The 19,306-nt window shown below is 44.8% G+C and overlaps 1 protein-coding gene across 2 annotated transcripts in view; it reads right to left on the bottom strand.

Moving 5' to 3' along the window:
• LOC119014606 (RNA binding protein fox-1 homolog 3-like) overlaps positions 1 to 19,306 on the bottom strand; it is a 422,323-nt gene that overhangs the window by 199,824 nt on the left and 203,193 nt on the right. For both annotated transcript variants that reach the window (XM_037089938.1, XM_037089937.1), the window contains one exon: positions 12,239 to 12,331. In XM_037089938.1, the coding sequence (XP_036945833.1) occupies positions 12,239 to 12,260 (22 nt within the window). In that variant the 5' untranslated portion in view covers positions 12,261 to 12,331. The remainder of the gene's footprint in view (positions 1 to 12,238; positions 12,332 to 19,306) is intronic.

The raw sequence follows: 19,306 nt of genomic DNA, 5'->3' as shown, positions 1-19,306 counted from the left end.
TGGTTGTTTTTTTCTTTTGTTTTCAAACCAGCGCCCAGTTCCCACTTCAGCTGTCCAGAACACTGAAAGCTGTGAAGCGCCAGAAATGTTTTGTGGGACTACAAACTTTCCACCGACACGGAGGGGCTGGAGGTCAGCGGTGCCGGTTTAACGTTGGGGGACAAAAAAGAAATGTTTGACGACGGCCTCGTCGTGCTCCACCTTTAGTCCAGGCTGCTGTGGGCGGTTGTGGCTTTAATTGCCTGCAGGTGTGAGGAAGAGGTTTTGCACCACAAGAAAAATGAAACTTGCAAAAGAAAAACCGAACTAAAGCTGTAATACGTAGCGTTTCCTTATTAAACTGCCCTTTGATGCGTACTAGGTTGAGTTGTGTATCATCTCAGATATTCCCAAAAGTGTTCAAACCCCAGAAAAATCTCATTTTATTCGAGGAAACGTTGCATTTCACTTCGTCAGCTGATAATAAAACTTTCACATACAGTTTTAACGCTGCTTGATCCACGTGTGGCAGATTCCCAGCTGCAGTGGTTGGTCAACAGCAAAGACAACAACTCCCATGATGCCACACAACTCCATGACATCATCAAACTGCGCCTTTTGTTTTCATTTATGTGATTGAGAGACTTCTGTTGTTCAATGACCCCGATGCAGATTTGTTTGGCTCCCTGCTGTGAGAAGACACTAAACTGAGGTCCTTTAAATTCCAGAACATCTTCAAGTGAAGATAAAAAAAAAACAAACCAGAAAAACGAGGACGAAACACTAACGAGCTGCTGATTAATTCACCGCAGCCCAAATTTAACCAAAAATCTAACTTTTTCCCTTCAGATTTTTAAACACAACTTTGACCCGTTTTGAGATGAATATCAACAGAAATCTTTTGTTTTTGGTAAACAGAAGTAAAAAATAATGAGGCGTTCACACGGTGTGGAAAACCGCAGCACTCAGACTGGATCAGGACACCAATTTTCTCAGCGATGGTCTTGTGTGTGTGTGTGTGTGTGTGTGTGTGTGTGTGTGTTTCCTGGTAATTACACAGATTTCTTAAACGTAATGTTTTATTGATGTTCAAATGCCACATGCAGCTATGTTAATGAAGTTTACCGACAAAACAAAAGAGGACTGATGTTCTTTAAAAGAGGGAGAGCGATCGCTTTCCAAACATCAAAGAAGGGACAGATTTTTTTTTTTAAAAAACGTCCGAGCGTGAGGAGACTCAGACGAGGACGGACGTGCCGAGGCAATAACAGTAAAGCAAACAGGCTGCTGCCTTTGCACCACTGCTTCTCGCCTCCCCAGTGATACATGCCAGAGATAACAGCTTAATTTCAACCTCAGCACTTTTACTGCACTGTCCGAGGCATTCACTGCATCAATGTATCAGTGTACCGCCATGCTAGTCACTCTCCACTGCGACAACTAACAATTTTTTCCATGATGGAAGCTTTCAGAAAAAAAAGAAAAAAAAAAAAAAAGAAAGGTGGCCGCGATTTAGCTCGCAACACAAGCCGCCCTCCTCTGATGGCTTTGGTCTGGGGAGACTCCGCTGGCTGTTTGTTTCTGGGAGAACAGGTCACAGGCCAGACTTTTGATTGAATCCCCCACACTGTGACGAGCGAAGGGGGCGGAATCGTTCCTTGATTTTTTTTTCTTTTTTTTTCTTTTTTGCTGCAGAGGCTCTTCCCTTCTACAAAACATTTCCTCCTTCACTTTTAAAAAAAAAAAAAAAAAAAAAAGCAGCTGCTGCTTCTTGCCAGAGCTGCTTCAACTGTCCAGGAAGAACAAAAAAACAAAAAACAAACGTGAAGAAAAAAACACAAGAAGTCTGAGATTCTTTATCTGAAGGACTCCAGTGACTGAGTCCAGTACATCATGACAGAGGAAGAGGAGGAGCAGCAGACATCAGAATACTGTCAGATCTACAAAATCTGAGTCACAGTATACTCACTTCTCCTTCTTTAAATGTTCTCTTCTTCTAATTTTAATCAGCATCTCCACAGAAGAAAGCGAGACGAAACTACAGACGCGTTCTTGTGTTTAACAGCCACACTGGTGCTATTCATTTGCAGCTCCTCACAGTCATAAGAGAGGATTTATACGGAGATAACTCTGACACGACTCTGCTGAGAGTCGACATGTCAGATCCCTGAACGCACGTTTCATAAACATATGTGTGTTTTGTTTTTTTTTTTTTTGCTTTAAATTTAATTTGCTAAATTGTTTTTCTTATAAGCTGTGGCTTGACAAGTAAACAGTGCCTGAACTGAGACTATTCTCAAAGCAATTAGCGGTTAAATTTAAAATGTGCTAAGATAGATTACATTCATCGCAAATCCTCTTGTCAATTTGCATTCAGTGTGGCGCTCCCGGTGTGGCGGGAGCGTCTGCACCACGCCGGCTGGGGTTTCTCCTCAGAAGGCGCCACATCTCGCCGAGCGTTGACCCCCGCGTGGCACCGACAGCATGCTGGACTGATATTAACACTGACGTACGGGAGGCCGGAGCGCGGCCGCCCGGGGTGCTGAGGCCACCGAGGGGATCTGGGCACCGGTGGAGATCCACCTTGTTGGGGCGTCATGGCGAGAAAGCGGCCACATCACACATCACCCTCCATCTGCAGGGGGTCGCGGAGGGCAGCGTTTAAAAGGGCAAACATGAGTGGAATGAAGAATATGCTCTGTAGCACGTTTCTCTGTCCTCTCTTACAAGCAAGTGAAAAAAAAAACAACATTTGCTCACAGCCGCCTGGATTGTTGAGATGTCATCTCAAACACGGGGAACGCCTTTTTTTTTTCTTTTTTTTTCATGGAACATATAACCGGGAACGACGAGCTCTTTTCCCAGGCGCTCCCAACGCTCGCCGTCCTTTGTTATGACAGTGGATCCTCCGTTAGCTCATGCATCTTACACATGAGTAATGATCGCACAACTTAAAAATAACACCGCTACCCTACACTTTCACATAGGGGAGCGCCGTGGCAGCTCCATGCATGCACGTCTCCCGTTATCCATAGGGAAGGCGAAATGAAATGTGCTTTTTATCATGTGTCATGAACACTCTTCATGCCTTCCCTCCATCCCCCCCTTCCCCTTCTTTCACTCCCATCCACCGTTGAACCACCCGTCAAAAAAATATTGGCAAATGTTGTAATTACGTGCAGAGTATCTGCGCCTTACATGGCTGGAGGCTGGGAGCAGTCCCGGGCCTGATATTTCAGCTTTATCATATTTTAGTTTTATTTGAGGATGGTGGCAGCGCCGTGCCTCCAGTCAGCCATAATTGAAATGAGGGAAGGAAGATGTAGAGGCTGTGCGCCCCACTCCTTGTAATCAAGCCCTTAGTCCTGTGTGCTTTGCCATTTTTCAAAGTGAAATATCTTCGCAATCTTTACAGTAATATGCAGCGAGTCCTCTTCATGCCGTAGCCTGTGGGTAATTAGGCATGAGAAAGTGTACATTTTACATGCAGAGGAGAGCCATGCATTAGCAATGTTGAGGCCCCGGATGCTGCGAGTCCGTTGGACGTGTTGGATTAAATTCATGATCGCATCCATAACAACATACGGCTGCTTTTGTAACCAATTTATTATTCTTTTTGTAGCAGCGTGACATCAGTATTCAACAAGCGATGCTATCTGCTCCCCACATTGTGCCGTGTGTGGAGAGAGTCGCGTGTCGGGAGGCGAGCGGTGAAGAAGTGAAGCCGCGGGGACTGATGGGAGAAGTTGATGTATGATCCCTGGTGGCTGAGCTTGTTTGAAGCGTGGAGCCGTGCAGGTGATTCGGAGGCGCCGGCTCTTTAAACAGCGTAATGAGCCAGAGAGGACGCTGCCCCCCCCCAGCACTCCCCCAATACCCAACCTCCCCCCCAACACCTATCACACCATCTCATGTTCAAATCATGTGAAGCAACATATTGAGATACAGTGTCGTTAAAAGTACCCACGACTCAGACTTGAGTCAAAGTGAAGACGCCGTGTTGAAATAGTTTCTGGGGTAAAAGTGAAAGACACCTGCACAACTGACCTCAGAACGAGTACAAGTAAAAGTACAGATATACATATATTTAAACATATGTTTACAATATACACTAAGTCCAAACCAGGCTGATTTCTGATCTGATATTCAGCTTTTTTCTTATCAAGGAAATCAGCGCTTTTATTATCCGATTACAGAAAAAGACAATTTAACTTGGCGGTGATCCAACATGTAACTTGATAAGTAACTAGTAACTAAAGCTATCAAATAAATGTAGTGGAGTACAAAAGTACAATATTCGCCTGTAGAAGTGTAACATCAGAAAATACACACATCAGCTACAAGCACCTGAAAGAGTGCAGTACTCGGGTAAATGTACTTAGTTACTTGTACATTACTGGTATTTAAAGCTACTAATCAATACTTTTAAATCACAAAGTCTGTGTGAGGCCGAAGAAGTCGCTCACAGTGTTTAACCCACAAACTCGCGGCCATCTCGCATTCAAAACAAAAGATGTCAGCAGTGTGGCATCTTGGGAGTTGTAGTCGTCACACATCTGGCACTGCAGACTCGGACAGACGGAGGTAATGTTTTAAGTTTTCTTCACATCAGAAGTCGATACACAGAGAAGTATCTTCACTTTTGGAAGGTTTTTGAGCTTGTTTAGCTGATTGTTTTGGTTTGTAGAAACTCTGATACGACCAGCAGTTACTGTTGTGTTTCATAAAGACACAAGAACAGACGTACACAACCTGCCGAGAACCAAACAGATGGGAGAAGTCAAAAACGAGCTGGTAAATGAAGTGAAGCATGTTTTAAGTATTGTGTCTTCATGTGAAATGTTTTTTCTTCACGGTCGCATCCCGACACTCTTCTCCTTCTCATCGTGTCGTTTGGTCGGAACAAAACAAAAAAACGTCTGCTATCTTGTCAAAATCCTTAAAATGTCACCTTCTCCTCCTCCAACATTTAAAACAAATCCTAAAATCTATGAATATTCAGATTTGTGTCATTTCAAGATCATTCTCAGCGTGTTTGTAACGGAGGCTTCAGGTTTCACACATCACGCTTCTGTTTGCTGAATCTTGGAGGATTCGCTTCCAAACTGCGACGTGTCCTCAAAAATCCTGCTTCCACCAGCGATGACATAGTGTCGAACTCTGCACATACATCATCCCACACAGTGGAAGTGGAGGAACAGGAGGAGAAACTGGGAGCGGGGACTTTAAATAAGGCGTGTTCCTGCCTATAAAGCAGCCTGGCGAGTCTGACACCGTCATAAATTCATGACAACTTAAAAGTCCAGATTCATCACACGAGTGTAAAAATTAAAAATAGTCTTGTTGTATTCATTTCAGGTCGACCGAGGCGTTAAAGACTCCAGTGTGTGAGCTTTTTTTTCTTTTCTTCCTGAGTGCACACTTCTGGATCTGCCCTGCCCTCTCCCTATATTCTGGATGCACTGCAGGTTGAATCCAATCCTCCGCCGGCCCTGCAGACTCTGTAACACTGCTGCTGCTCTGCAACGCTGCGCTCCACCAGCAGCAGCACATCTGAACACACTCCAACAGGTACGAACGCCGAGGGGACGCCAGAGCGTGGGCACAGAGTGTGACAAACACACAAAGTTGGTTGCGGATACTAAATGTGTTTACATAAAATAAGTATGACTGCCTGAAACTGGTCCTCATGCACAATTTACCACGTGTCTGTTTGCAGACACAACGCGGCCGACCGCAGCTTCAACGACGAGGAGACAAAAGACGAGGCGAGGGGAGGCGAGGGGAGGCGAGGGGAGGCGAGGGGGGGACGGAGCCGCGAACCTTTTTCGACGCAGCGTTTCATCGCAGCTGATAATATACAAATGCATGCAACACATGGATGCTGCTCGTAAATGAATAAACACATACATCAATTTCAAAATCCAACACATTTGAAATTCAAATGCAGCCGTGTCTCTTTTTTCTTTCTTTTTTTTTTTTTTTTTCTTTACGATATGTCTCATTTCTCTGGCGGAGATATAAAAGCAGAGGAGAAATTAGAGGGGTGGGAGAGAACAAATGCTGTGTGGAATCTGAGATTATGTATTTGGTTTGTGTGTCCCCCTCCTGTTTAAATCAGGCGCGTGGGGGCCATGCAGCCCTGGGCTTGTTGCTGGTGACAGTTTCAGTGTTTCTAGACTTCTCTCCTCCCCCTTTCTTTTTCTTTTTTCTTTTTTCTTTTTTTTTCAGCGACAGTCCTGAATTGAGAAGCGGGGTGGAACGGGGTGTGGGCTTCTGGCGGAGGGTGAATTAAATAGTCACTCTCTCTCACTCTCTCCCTCCCTCTCTCTCTCTCTCTCGCACTTTCTCTTTTTTTCAGTGGCGTTTAAAATCAATTCATTCAGTGGACTGCTGACACAGCCCGGCCCAGAGAGCCCAGGATTTATGGCTCCCTCTAATGGGCATGCTCTGAACCAAAGCCCTGCCGTCAGCACAATCCTGCCAGCCACCCGTCCGCCCCACTCCCTCACTCCATCTAGCTTTTAAAGACGCAGGCACCCCCTCCTCCTCTTCCTCCCGCCCCTCCTCCTCCTCCTCCTCCTCTTTTTTTTTTTTCCTCATCAGCCCCGTGGTGGTGGTGGCGGCGGCGGAGGAAACACTCCAGGCCCTAAAAATGTAGATATCTAGAGAATTTACCATAACGCTATACGATTAAAAAAAAGGAACACGTGACTTTTTTTTTTTTCCCGCTACACTGACTGATATCTGGGGAATTTCCTCGGCCTCGTTCACAGGAAGCCTCTCTAGAAAGTGATGCTCTCCAGAGCTGATGGAGAATAATCTGTTAATATCTGCACTATTTGTTATAACAGCACAGGAGGCCTGTTTTGTTTAGGACGCGGTCGTCTTAAGTTTAAGACTTAAATGTAGCTCTTTTAAAAATATTTTCTGGCGTCATTATCGCTCGTTTTCTCTCACCGCCGTGCTTCTGAGAGCAGAATATAGATAATATCTGTTAATATTTACAATAACAGGAGGAGAAAAAGAGATAAATGACCAAAACAGTCAAATTGTATGTATTTAGTCGTGTTGTGGAGAGACTTTTGATGTTAAATGTTTTATTCATGATTATCCAAACTGTAAAAACCCAAATTTTATGTTGTTTTTGGTGTTAAAATGATTAAAAATGGAAACTTTACCAACACGTGGTGCTTCATACAACAATATACAACATGTGTGTGATTATTTACTGTACTGCAGATGGTTTTAGCTTGTTTCAGGGGGAAGAGGACTCACATTTTAAGTTGTTTAGTGTTAAATGTTTATTCATGATTATTGGAATTTAATACCGACAAACTTTGCTTTCAAAGATTTGCATTTCAGAGCAGAGTATAATGTTTATTTCTGATTATTCACCGTATTAGCATGAGAGTTAAAGCTCAAACTTAATGTATGTTTAGTTTTGCTGGCAGACGTTTGGTAATGTTACTAATCATAAATAAACCTTCAAACACTAAAGACAAACTTTAATCCTGCCCACAGCTATATGTAATATGTATTTTATGATTATTTATCATAACAGCAAATGATTTAGCTTTTTACGGGAGGAAGACGACTGAAAACTTCAACTTAAAGCTCAGTTTTTAGCGTTCTTGGTGGACATTCGGTTTTTCGGTGTGTTTCCTACAGCAGAATGTAACATTTCTTTCTCATTAATTTCCAGAGGAAGAGGAACGATGATGTCAAATTCAAGTTTAAACTTAAATTTATTGTTATTTTTTAGCTTTCTAAGCAGATATTTGGAGTTAAATGTGTTTTTTTTTATGATTATTAATAACAGATCTTTATTTACTATAACAGCAGAGATTTAGTCAAACTTATGAAACTACTAAATTTTAACTTTGTTTGTGTTAAGTGTTTTCTGATCAATATTAAAATATGTAAAAAGACAAACTTCAGCCGTCAGACGCTGTTTTCCAAGAGCAGCATGTAATATTTATCTTTATTATTCACCGTAACAGAAGAGGATTTAGTTGTTTTTGTTTCCGGGGAGAAGAAGAAATGTCTGGCTACAGCTTAATTTAATATATTCTTTGTTGTTATCTTACAATTATTAAAAAAGTGGCAAACTTCTGTAGGAAGTGTTTCGTCCCAGTGGAGTTGATCTCCTCTCTCTCCGGTCTGCAGGACTCCGTCCACCCCGGGTCAGAACTCCAACATGTCGTCCTAAATGTTTATTTATGAAGACTGACACATCACGTTGTACTTCCCAGGACAGAATATAATATTCCTCTATGACCACACGGTCAACTTCAAATCAGATCTCTGCTTCCCAAGCCGACCATCATATTTCTCTCGGAGTATTTACCACAACACTGGAGACAAATTCAGGTTGAAACTCCAGTTTAATATGTTTTTTCCTGGTGTTGTGGGCGGACATGTGGTATTTAATGTTTTCCTTAAGATGATTAAAATCCAGGCGCAGCTTCACTAACAAGTGGTGCTTCCCAGAGCAGTATATAATATCTCTCTATCCATTACCTTGTCCGACTAGTGGAGCTTTTAAGGTCTTAGGAGTGTATATATATTCATATATTCATAACCACGTCCAGTGTCACAGGATCTGAAACAATTTATGGCGCGAGAGAGAGAGAGAGAGAGAGAAAAAAAAAAAGCGTGATTGAAAACACTCGCCTCTGAACCCGGCCGGTGTAAAGACATATAAAAAGGATCATGGCCTGAAATGCGTCGACAACATGAAGCCGGTCCTGTGCAGCGCCGCCTCGTACGGGCCGAGTGTGTTTCCCGTGTTGTATTTGTGTCTGTGACACCGCCTGTTGTGTACACTCAGGGAAACACACTCGGCTGCTGTTGACCCTGTTATATCCTCAGGCAACCCGGCAATTTGCAGACAAATACAGACCTTTACTTCTGCCCCGGAGCCTCCGACGTACATCCTTATCCATATTCCAGCTCCGCTCTGCAGCCTGTCAAGGCGTCACGGGCCCTGAATTAGCCTCCCATTACAGCGAGACTCCGGCTCCCCCCTAAAGTTAACCATAACTGACCATTTGCCGTGGCTTCATTATAAAGCCATGCATGTAAAATCAAGTCATGGTCCCTGGCCGTCACATCCAATTTCAAAATACAATCCCCAACCCCCCCACCAGAATCTCCATCTTTCTCTCTTACTTAAGTTCAAGCTTCTCCTTGTTTCATAAAATATGATCTGATTAAAATAGATTACACACCTTGTTAGCAGAGCGTTTCATATTTGATATAGCGGTGCTTGAAGACGGGCAACCTCCTCCATGATTCAAAGCGATTGTGGCCTTGTTCTCCGGCCTATTTGTTTAATAAGCTCTGCTACATCAGCGGGCCTTTTAAGTGAACACACTCCCCCTGCAGCAAAGGCAAAGATCAATACCCACACCTGTATTAATAAAAAAAAAAAGAAAAAGAAAGAAAAAACAGGAATCGCAGCCAAGGATTTTCTCCTTCTAAGGAATAAGAGGCGAGATAATCAGCAGCAGTCCTACTGTACGAGAGGAAATCCAAAAAAAAAAAAACAGGAAGCAGCTTTTATGTGCTGACCCGTCTGGAGAGCCACAGGTCAGCCGTGAAATATTCAGCGCCGATTAGTCCGTCGCAGCTTAAAGACTAAAGCTCCTCCAATGTCTCGATCACGAGAGGCCGCGTTATGCAAATGGGATATTACAAACACACACAAAAGAAGAAGAAAGTCTTTGAGGGTAAATTAATTCATTATAATCCTCACCTCATCTGCTGACTGATGGAAGACTCCTCGTGTAATCGCTGATGAAGAGGAGGAGGAGGAGGAGGGGGAACCTTCCTCTGTGGTGAGGCGGCTCAGACGTGGGAATAATACCGGGTCGTATCGCCTTCGAGTGAAAATAACACTCCCCTCGTTCACCGTGAACAAAGTCCATGTAAGAGGGTGAAATGTAATACTGCGCTGGAGGAATGTAATTATCATTTAGCGAGTCCGTGAGCTGTGTTTGACAGGGCCTGAACCGCGTGAAAAACTCATTTTCATTTTTCTTATTATATCATGATTATATAAACATTCTTAACCAGTGGCCACAGCAGCAGCAAATTATTGCAAATTAGCCCCATATTGCCAGTTTTTTCTTTTTTTTTTTTTTTTTTTGTGCGGAGGCAAATGAACAAGCACTAGAACTCCAGTGTTTGTTCCATAAATCAGCCGAACGCTGCACCTGTTGAGAATGTAAATAGCCGAGGCTATTTGATTAAACTCTTACATCAAAACATTTGAAGAGCCCATTCTTTTTATTTCTTTTTTTTGGGTGGTGTGTGTGTGTGTGTGTGTGTGTGTGTGTTTATCATCCTGTTCTCTTCTCGGCGTTGACTTCGTTCTCTCCTCCTACGCCCACTGAGAGTGGAGTTTTTTCGATGGGCGGTGGCGGGGGAGACATAACACCCACCGGCTATACGTGGGGGCACGGGAGGTCCATCATTACCGAGCCACAGTGGTGATCACGGCAATAATATAGAACTATAACCGAGCAATTAGACTAATGGAAAACGTCCCTATTTCTCCCGGTGTGCTGCAGCTAGATGCGCCGATGCCCCGCGGGCCCCCCCTGGAGATGAGGCTGGAGATGTGAAGTGGAGAGGAGGTAATGGCGGAGGACCATTGATCCTCGCTGCCACCTGCTATATGGCTCCGCGGAGGACGGGCAGGGAGGCAGAGCACTCCATCTGGGGAGAGATCGCGCCGGCTCCTGGGCTCTCAGGCATATGGATAAGAGTCTTTCTCTAGTCTTCCGCTACTTAACCGGCGCACATTAGCACAATATGGCCGGATAGGGGAGAGTAAGGTGCGCATACATACAGGCTATATTACGGCGAGGGCGTGAAGCCGTTTTCCTCTCAGACTTCCGGAGCTTCCTCGTGTGAGGTCAGGTGAGAACGCCGAGCGCTCACAGTGCCGACGACGTCAGTCTCACTTCTAAATGAACCGTGTGTGGGAGTGGAGAGGAAATTCACCCCCCCCAACAAAAAAAGAAACGCATCTGAAGAAAGAAAGCACAGTGTCCTTAGAAGTAACAACAACAGCATCGATTGTTCAGACGCTCTCAAAAAAAACAAACAAGAGCTCGAGTAGCCGAGTGGATCTGACGGAGACGCTGCGATGGATCCGTGTGAGTTTAAAGGCTCGCTGTGAGGGATTTAGTGGCAGCTAGAGTTGAGGATGGCAGATAACAACCAACTAAACACTCCTCATTTTACAGAGGGTAACACGAGGCGTACAGTTGGCACTAAAATCAATCTGTGGACGAGCGACTTCAGATATGAAACACAACGATTGTTCATTTCAGGTGATTATACGCCAATGAACAGCGACGTCATGGTGTACTGAAACACTGAGCATGTTGGGAATTTACCACAGGAGGTGCGGACGACCACAGAAACACATTTCTCGTCCTACCTTGCACAGTATGAAGAATGCACCTGCTCATGGACGTAAGGTTGTGAGGTTCGCTAGCTTGGTTTAGCTTTATCAGCTAGCCTCTCATCAAAGCTCAGATAAATGTTAGGACAGATGAGAGGTAAAGTCTTGAGTCATCCGTAGTGGGTGAAGATTTGAAAAAAAACAAAAAACAGCTGACACACGAATGATTATGCAATAAGTTCTGGAAGGCTCCGACGAACGACCTCCTGCTGATACGAGCAGCGTATTAGACAACAGTTATACAACTCACTGGAAAGCAATTAAACGCAACTGTTTAATTGCCTCGTTCGGAGGATGTGATGAGAAGACTGACGAATAAAAAAAAAAAAAGGAAATGGAGATGAACAGAAGATACAGGACGCAAAGAGGAGCAGAGTTCAGATGGTCCGGATCTGAAACAACAATCAGGATTTGTTTTATTCTGGAGGGGCCACAGAGAACGAACACCGAGACGGTTAAATCAACACGATCCGGGTGTTACACACAACATGTCGGGCTGCTACTGGAGATAAAGGAGAAAATAGACGATGATGATGCTTCATTTTACAAGTACATCTTGTTTTCATAGCTGGTAATGAGGTCTGGGGAGTTTTTAAGGCACAGATTCACAAAATTATACGATTCTTTTGAGCGTTAAACCCAAATTTGGAAAGTCAATAACCTTTCCCACCGAGGCTCAGTCCAGAGAAAACAAACCTGAAGCAGGAGAGGATGTAACATCAGACACATGCAGACAGACGTGACCTCACAGCAACACAGACAGCACGTTGTGAGACTGACCTGCCCAGCTGGGGGTCTCCATGTACAGGTAAAGCCGGTCGGGCTGAAGCTAGGTCACTGGACTCGCTGCGGCTGCCACAGGTGCTGATGAACCTGCAGACAGGTGGAGACATGAAGCTCCTGTTAAAGCAGCAGAAAGAGGCTGAACACCTGAACGAGTCAAGATGATCTGATGACCGCCGGCAGAAAACACAAAACACATCCACCCAACATCGACTTCAAGACATCGATGAGGGAAATATTGCACTTTTAAAGGTTCCCTCTCATGATCAAACTCTCCATGTTGCAGCGATGACGAGCCGAATGCTCCTTCTAATATTTATAATCACGACACATCTCGTCCTCGTTCCATCCGAACAGACAACATGTATTAAAAACAACATTTTGTATTTCTAGAAGGATGCTGGAACTATTTCACTCTTCATCCATTCACCCACCACAGCACGGGCTGCCAGATAGAGATGAGAAGTGCACGTTTTTGTTTTTGCTTTTGCTTTTGCACAAACCTGGCAACCTCCCTGCAGTGATGAGACTGCTGCTGCTGCTGGTTGGATCAGTGATAAATAGATTTTAAATCATTCCTCGGCTACTTTTAGCAGCTTGTCAAGTGTCTCTGTGAATGAAAACAGTGTCTATGATGGAGCTCTGTGTCTGCACATCAGGTTCAGAGAGGTGTTACTGCATCTGAGTAATAACTGGTTTGTTATCATATCTTTCCAGATGAAGCGAGTAAATGTGCATCTGCATCGACGTCTGCAGCCTCCTCGTACGTCCGCTGCGCAGCACGTACGCTGGAGTGTTACAGCATGTTTGTGGCTCGCTGTGAGGCTGCTCTCATGCAGCGGCTGCCTTTTTCTGCTGACTTGTGTATGTTTCCGCAGGCCTCAGGTTGGCTGGTGCCCAGAAGCCCAGCCGGTGAACCGGGGAGAAAGCGCATTGATTTCATCCCAGCAGAAATCCCTTCTCCCGGTACCCGCCTCCCTACCCCGCCCTGCACCTGATTAAGCATTTGCAGGGAGCCATGCCAACACAATTTGTCATTTATCAAAAGTAATTAAAAGCAATTTCTTTTCTCTTGTTGATTGGGAATTGACTAATTGTTGAGTCTGTGAAAACGGGGGAATAAATAAAACAGGGAAGGATGAATTTTACATAAACTCAGAGGAAAACATAAACGCTGTAAAACGAGGGCCAGACATCTGGCTCTGTGATTTCTCTCTACATGATTATGACTGCGAAAAAACCGAAACAGTTGTTTAGCGCATTCTGATATACAGCCCATAGGCAGTAAATAATATATTAGAGACAGCATATTGACTAGCCGACTTAAAAGAGTGTTTTCACTTCGTGTTGTGTGAACACAAGAGTGGGAGGAAAATACAAACACTGGTCGGTTACTTGTTAACAGAAAATGAGAAAACGCTGCTCCCACTTGTGCAGAAAGAGATATTTGAGCCGGTAAACACCGACGTCTCCGTCTGAGAGGGAAAAACAATGAGACGGAGAGGTACGGCGAGGAGAGGAGAGGCGGAGGAGCTGAAGTCATCCTGCAGCAGAGGGTACAGTACGTCCGTCCAATGAAACCAAGCAATACCGTTTCAACATTATCGGTAACAACCTCTGAATGCACCATTACCTTCTATAAGGGCAGAATGAAATGTCAGAATTGATTCGAGAGGGGAGGGTTGAGATATAAGTGGGCAGCTAAGGTGGCCATTTTGTTTCACTGGCCCTTTATTCCGTGTGTCCCTGGATCATTAGCAAAGGGGGGAAAAAAAAAAGAAAAGAGAGAGCGGCGAGAACATGAAGTAGGTGTGGGCGGCCGTCACGCGAGTCTCCGGTGACAGCATGTGAAATGAAAACAGAAATGAAAACCACACACACACACACACACACACAACAGGCAGAAATCAAAGAAGAAGAAGGAAAAAAAAAAAAAGAGGCGTGCGGAAACGCCAGAGGAGTCGTTTAAATTTCCCACCACTTTGTAAATAACTTTAGCTGCACAAATACCTGGCTTTGCTCTGAGCGCATGCAAAAAAAAAAAAAAAGAAAGAAAATTTCTCGCCAACAATTTATTCTCTGCCAACAAATGGAGCCGTTGCTTCAATGAGACGATTTGAATATCCCTTTGAAGGCTGCAGATGGACAAGCAATACTATCATTGCCTGGGAACACAGAAATAATTGGGCAACTGTGGGAGAAAGAAAGCCTACGTCCACGTCTCTGCTGAGACGCCGCCCGCCGCCCGGTTTCTAATTGAAGCCCTCACTCTCCTGCCTTTTGTTTACATTCCCATTCATCATAAAAAACTCAATTACTTATGTTCCCTAACATGTATGGTTATTAATGTTCTAATTATGCTTCTCCCCTCTAATCTTTCGCCTTGCAATTTGGGTGATGTATGTCTGAACGACGCGGCGAGTCCCCTGGAAGAGAGCGAGCTGAATTAAGGAATCTACGTGCAATAACGCACCTTCTCCCGGGAGCCGCCTGACGAAGAGGGAGAGCTTGTCACACTCGTGTCTGTACAACGCGGATTTACGCCAGCTCAGTGAGCACGTGTTATCGCACACCGTCTTTGTTCGACACGCATTTCCAAGCAGAAAAGTTGACTAATCAGCTCTCCCTTTAGATGTAGCCGCGGGAAGCTGACAAGAACGGCGAGACAAAAACAAAGCGAACCACCGCCGGCCCGGCTCCTCTTATTCTTCTTGTGAAGGGCTATAGGTATGACAGCTTTAGAGGTATGAAATAATGTCAGTGAGAGCCTTGAGGAGCCCCTGCAGAGAGGCTGAGAGGGTCCTGTACTGCCTCGAGCAATGAGTGTTCTTCAAGGCTTTTCCTCAGAGCACTTTTACAGGAGCACAAATTAGGTGTAAGGAATGCCTGTGTTGGAGGGCTGCACCCCAGCCAGCACGCACGAAACATGAAGAAGAAGAAGAGGGGAGAAAAAAATGGAAAAGGGGGCAGAAACTTGGATGACAGTGAGGAAACGGAGGGCGTCATAAAGTGCGGAAAATAAGCTCTCACTTTCAAACGTTTACGGCGGCTCAAATATCTGATGATACCTCTCATAGCTTTTAATCTTTAATGTGAAAAATTAATCATCCCATTCATTATTTTAATAGCTGTCATTTTTCTCTCCCCAAAGTGATGATTTATAACCATTAAGCCCTGCGTAGGCTTGTGTGAGAGGGATTTATCGTAATGTTTGCACCAGGTAGCCTCCAACCATATTTCATTACTCTGACAAGCCATTAAAATGCCCTGGTGATTAAACAACAGCTCTGAGGTCAGTGTGTATGGCTGTTTCTTTACCCATGCCGGAGCGCGGCGGTGCAGCCGTGCAGGCAGGGACCCCGTAGCCTAACAAAAGCCCTTTCCCCCTCCCTCGGTTCCCTCCAGACTGGCGATCGTAGTTATAGATCTCTATCTGCCGTGCTGTGCGAGGGCGACAGGGGCGGATGAGAATAATGTACATGCACAGAAGCTACAATGAAGGAAAGTTAAGAATGGGGCCATTATGCCTCGTTTCCCTCTGAGGTCTGACACCGTGATAACTGTGCACTTAGAGGAAAAACTCCGGCTTCACATACTCTTCTGTCCATCCGTCTGCGGCGCTCGGGAGTTATTCTGCGATCACGTGCTGCCGTTGATGCCTCTGGTCCACACACTTGTCTCTGCTACTTCTATTTCAGTTATTGATTTCCTGCTGATGCTAACAGGCAGGGGCGTGCTGAGGATGTCTGGGGGGGTTTGAGGGGCAGTGCTATCGCTGGCTGGACCCCCTTCCCCCCCCGAGACCCACCTCTGTGTATTTTAAGCTATTCAACACCTGTTGCTTCACAGAGGGATGTCTGTGCTGTGATCTGAACCACACAGGCGACATTTTGACTGTAGCTGGATGTGGCAGAAAGCCTCCATGATAAATGTTGACTGATGGCAACTTCAAGCAGTGTTTTTAAATCAAATTACCTCAAACTTTTAGTTCCTGGGAGGATTTTTTGAGGAGCTGGAAGGTTCTTTCAGCCTGTTGTTGTCTGTGTCTCCCAACGCGGTCCACCCGCGACAATTAGGCAAATTAGTTTGCTAACATTTGAGAAGCAGCGGATGTTTTTGCACGGGAATATACACCAATGGTCATCATCAGTCGGTCTGTCTGACGTACACACTTCTGCAGCTCCATGCAATGAACAGAAGACAAGCTGATGTGCGATCAATCATAAATCTCATGCACTTTCTTTTTTGGGGGTTGATAAATCTGTAGTTCCTCCAACAGTTCCTGCAGAAGGATTTAAAAAATGCTCGATAGGTTTTCTAACAATGCTGGATACTAAATATAGGGTTTCGATTTGCACTAAAAATTAAAAAGTTGACCACGAGGACAAACATGTCAGTTGTTGGATAGTCTGAGTGTCGGTGTTTCGATCCTCAGCTCCGGCTGCAGGTCAGAGTGTCTCCAGGGAAGCTACTGAAGTGCTGGTGTGTAAATGGCAGAGCGTAGAGAAGATATACGTTCTGGTTAGGAGGCGCCGTGCAGCTTGTGACGAGCAGGTCGGGCACCTTTGCATCAGTGAATGAATGTGTGCATGAATAGATGAATGTGTTGTAAAAGCGCTTTGAGTGGTCCACCTATATAAACTCCGAGGCCATTTACCACTTAGGCAAAGCGCTGGACTTTTGAGTGGGCTGCGTGCTGATGTCCCTGAATGCATCGCACGGCTGAAAGAGAAACTGCAGACGGTGACGGGATGCTTCAGGAAAATATGAAAAAATGTAAAAATATATATACATTTGCACATACTCTATGATTTGCTGCTAATAGAAACAGCATTGTACATTGTTTTTTTCTTGCACTGACAACAGTGATGAATACATACAGACTCTGTTGCTACATTTACTGCCGGTCAGTTGATTATTTTGCCTGCATTGCCGTTAAACGTCAGTGAAACTCGGCAGTTGCAGAGAGAAGTCGTCACTGTTTCATTCTGAGGGAGTGAAACCAAAAACCTGACGCTCCACTTTGATGTTTTTGGACAGCTGGAATGGAAAATGTGTCCTTTTTTTCTTTTTTTTTTTCAATCAAACCTGTTTGTTTTGTGCGGAGGGGTGATATCACTGCATTTGGCCGGTTATCTGACAGAATAAGGACGACGGAGGGAGTAAACAACAACAAGCGCTGATGTCCAGGAACACGAGGGACGGTGTCAGACGGTGTTCTGACATCAGTTGGAAAAAAAAAAAAAAAAGAGTTAAATGCTGGATTCTGGTGTATGAAGCGGGGGAATGTTGTGGCTTTTAAAGAGCCAGATGTGGCCTGAGAAGCAGCAGCAGAAACGGCAGCCTGCAACACAAAATGGATTCCCGTTGGGTCCCAGCGGAGGGAGCTGATTGAACAGCAGGCCGGGGAGCTGGGGGAGGATTTAACTCCCCTGCATGTATGTTCATGTCTAATGTCCTGAGTCCAATGGGCGGGATTGATCACCGATGCCACATCTGACAGTGACTGACAGCGCCTGTAATTGCTATGTTAGCTTTGGGAGAAGAGCAAACTACCATGGTGGGACCATGAAAACACGGCAGGCATTTCTCAATCACCTGCGAGTCCAGCGCGAGATATTACATCACGGTACACAATGTGTAGTCGTGGTCGGCCTGAATTGCCCCGAGTGTGGTGAGCTGCTTGATTAATGGATGTGATCAGTGTCATTTATGGCGTGATGGTGTCATGAAAAAGAAAAAAGAAAAAAAAAAAAAACATCTGCTGTGATTCCCTGCAGTGGTTCAGGCTCAAACCTCCTGTAACTGATGATCACCAGTCAGTCCGACATTGTTTTCATCACTCAGCGATGTTCAAGTTCATTTATCGCCGTGACGGACGGCGTCACGTCTCACAAGGAAGGCGAAGAACAAAAGGACAAGAGATAGAGACGGAAACAAAAGGAGGGGAAAACGTGGTTAATTGGTGCTGTTGAGAACAACAACATGGACATTAGCGCTGCTGGTATCAGAACCGCCTGAAATGTGTTCATGCGTCGTTCAATTCATGTTTCTCTGACTGTCTTTATCTGTTTGATGAACGAAGAAACAGTTAAAACATCTTTTATAATCCTGCAGGCTAAACGTAACTCCATGCAGTGTGTAGTTTCTGCCACTAGGGGTCTCTCAGTCAAAACAAAACAAGCCGTAAGCAGCGTGGGATCATGGGAGCTGGTTGTCTTCAACGTCAAAACAATGCTGATGAATTAAAACTATCCAACGCGAATCGTAAAGTTTTAATCTACGCTCCGTTTCGCTGCATTTGCTGTTTTCCTTCCTCACTCTCACCCGACATGCCGTTACTGCGACTAAAGTCGTGGGGAACATTTAGGATGATCGAAGTAGACAGAAATGTTACGTATCATATCAGGAGTAAAAGTACGTAGGTTGATTATTCATTGTACGTAATATAGTTTATGATCACGGGCCCATTAACTCGTATCCGGACGTCGTAATATAATATGAAAAGAGTCAGCTATTATTATAGCACTGTTTTGTTTTGTGAGTAAAATCTTAATTTACAGCCGTCAGATTAAACGTGGTGGATCGTAATGGGAACGGGAGGGAATACATCGCTGTATCTCAAATTTGTATTTAAGTAAAGCGCAGGCAGAGTCGCTCTCCATCAGGGCCGGTGACGCCGGGTTAAAGCACATTAAACGGCAGGAAGATATATTGGCAGCGAGATGGGATATCGGGCCGTGCCAGCTTCTAAAAAACTCTGTGTTGTTAACATTTACAGCTCCTGTTCCTCGGGGGAGGGGGGAGTGATCATCAGTAAAATCACTCTCATAGATTTGAAAGCCTCGGCCGAAAATTGGGACATATACTGTAGGACGTGATTCCTGCAATTTTTATTTTCCTTCTCGCGGCCGATGCTCGTATCCGCCGTGGATGGATGTCAGAACATCCTGTTTTGGCCGCCGCTGCTCGCTACAACCGATCCAACAGTTGTCACTGCGACAGAACAAAAGCTGCAGAAAGGAGGGGATGGTGGAGATGATGATGGGGGGAAAATTAGCATCC

This window comes from Acanthopagrus latus, chromosome 23, assembly GCF_904848185.1.
Source record: "Acanthopagrus latus isolate v.2019 chromosome 23, fAcaLat1.1, whole genome shotgun sequence".
In the NCBI taxonomy this organism is placed as follows: Eukaryota; Metazoa; Chordata; class Actinopteri; order Spariformes; family Sparidae; genus Acanthopagrus; species Acanthopagrus latus.
The sequence above is the reverse complement of the archived record's forward strand: the minus strand, read 5'-3'. Positions and strand labels throughout refer to the sequence as shown.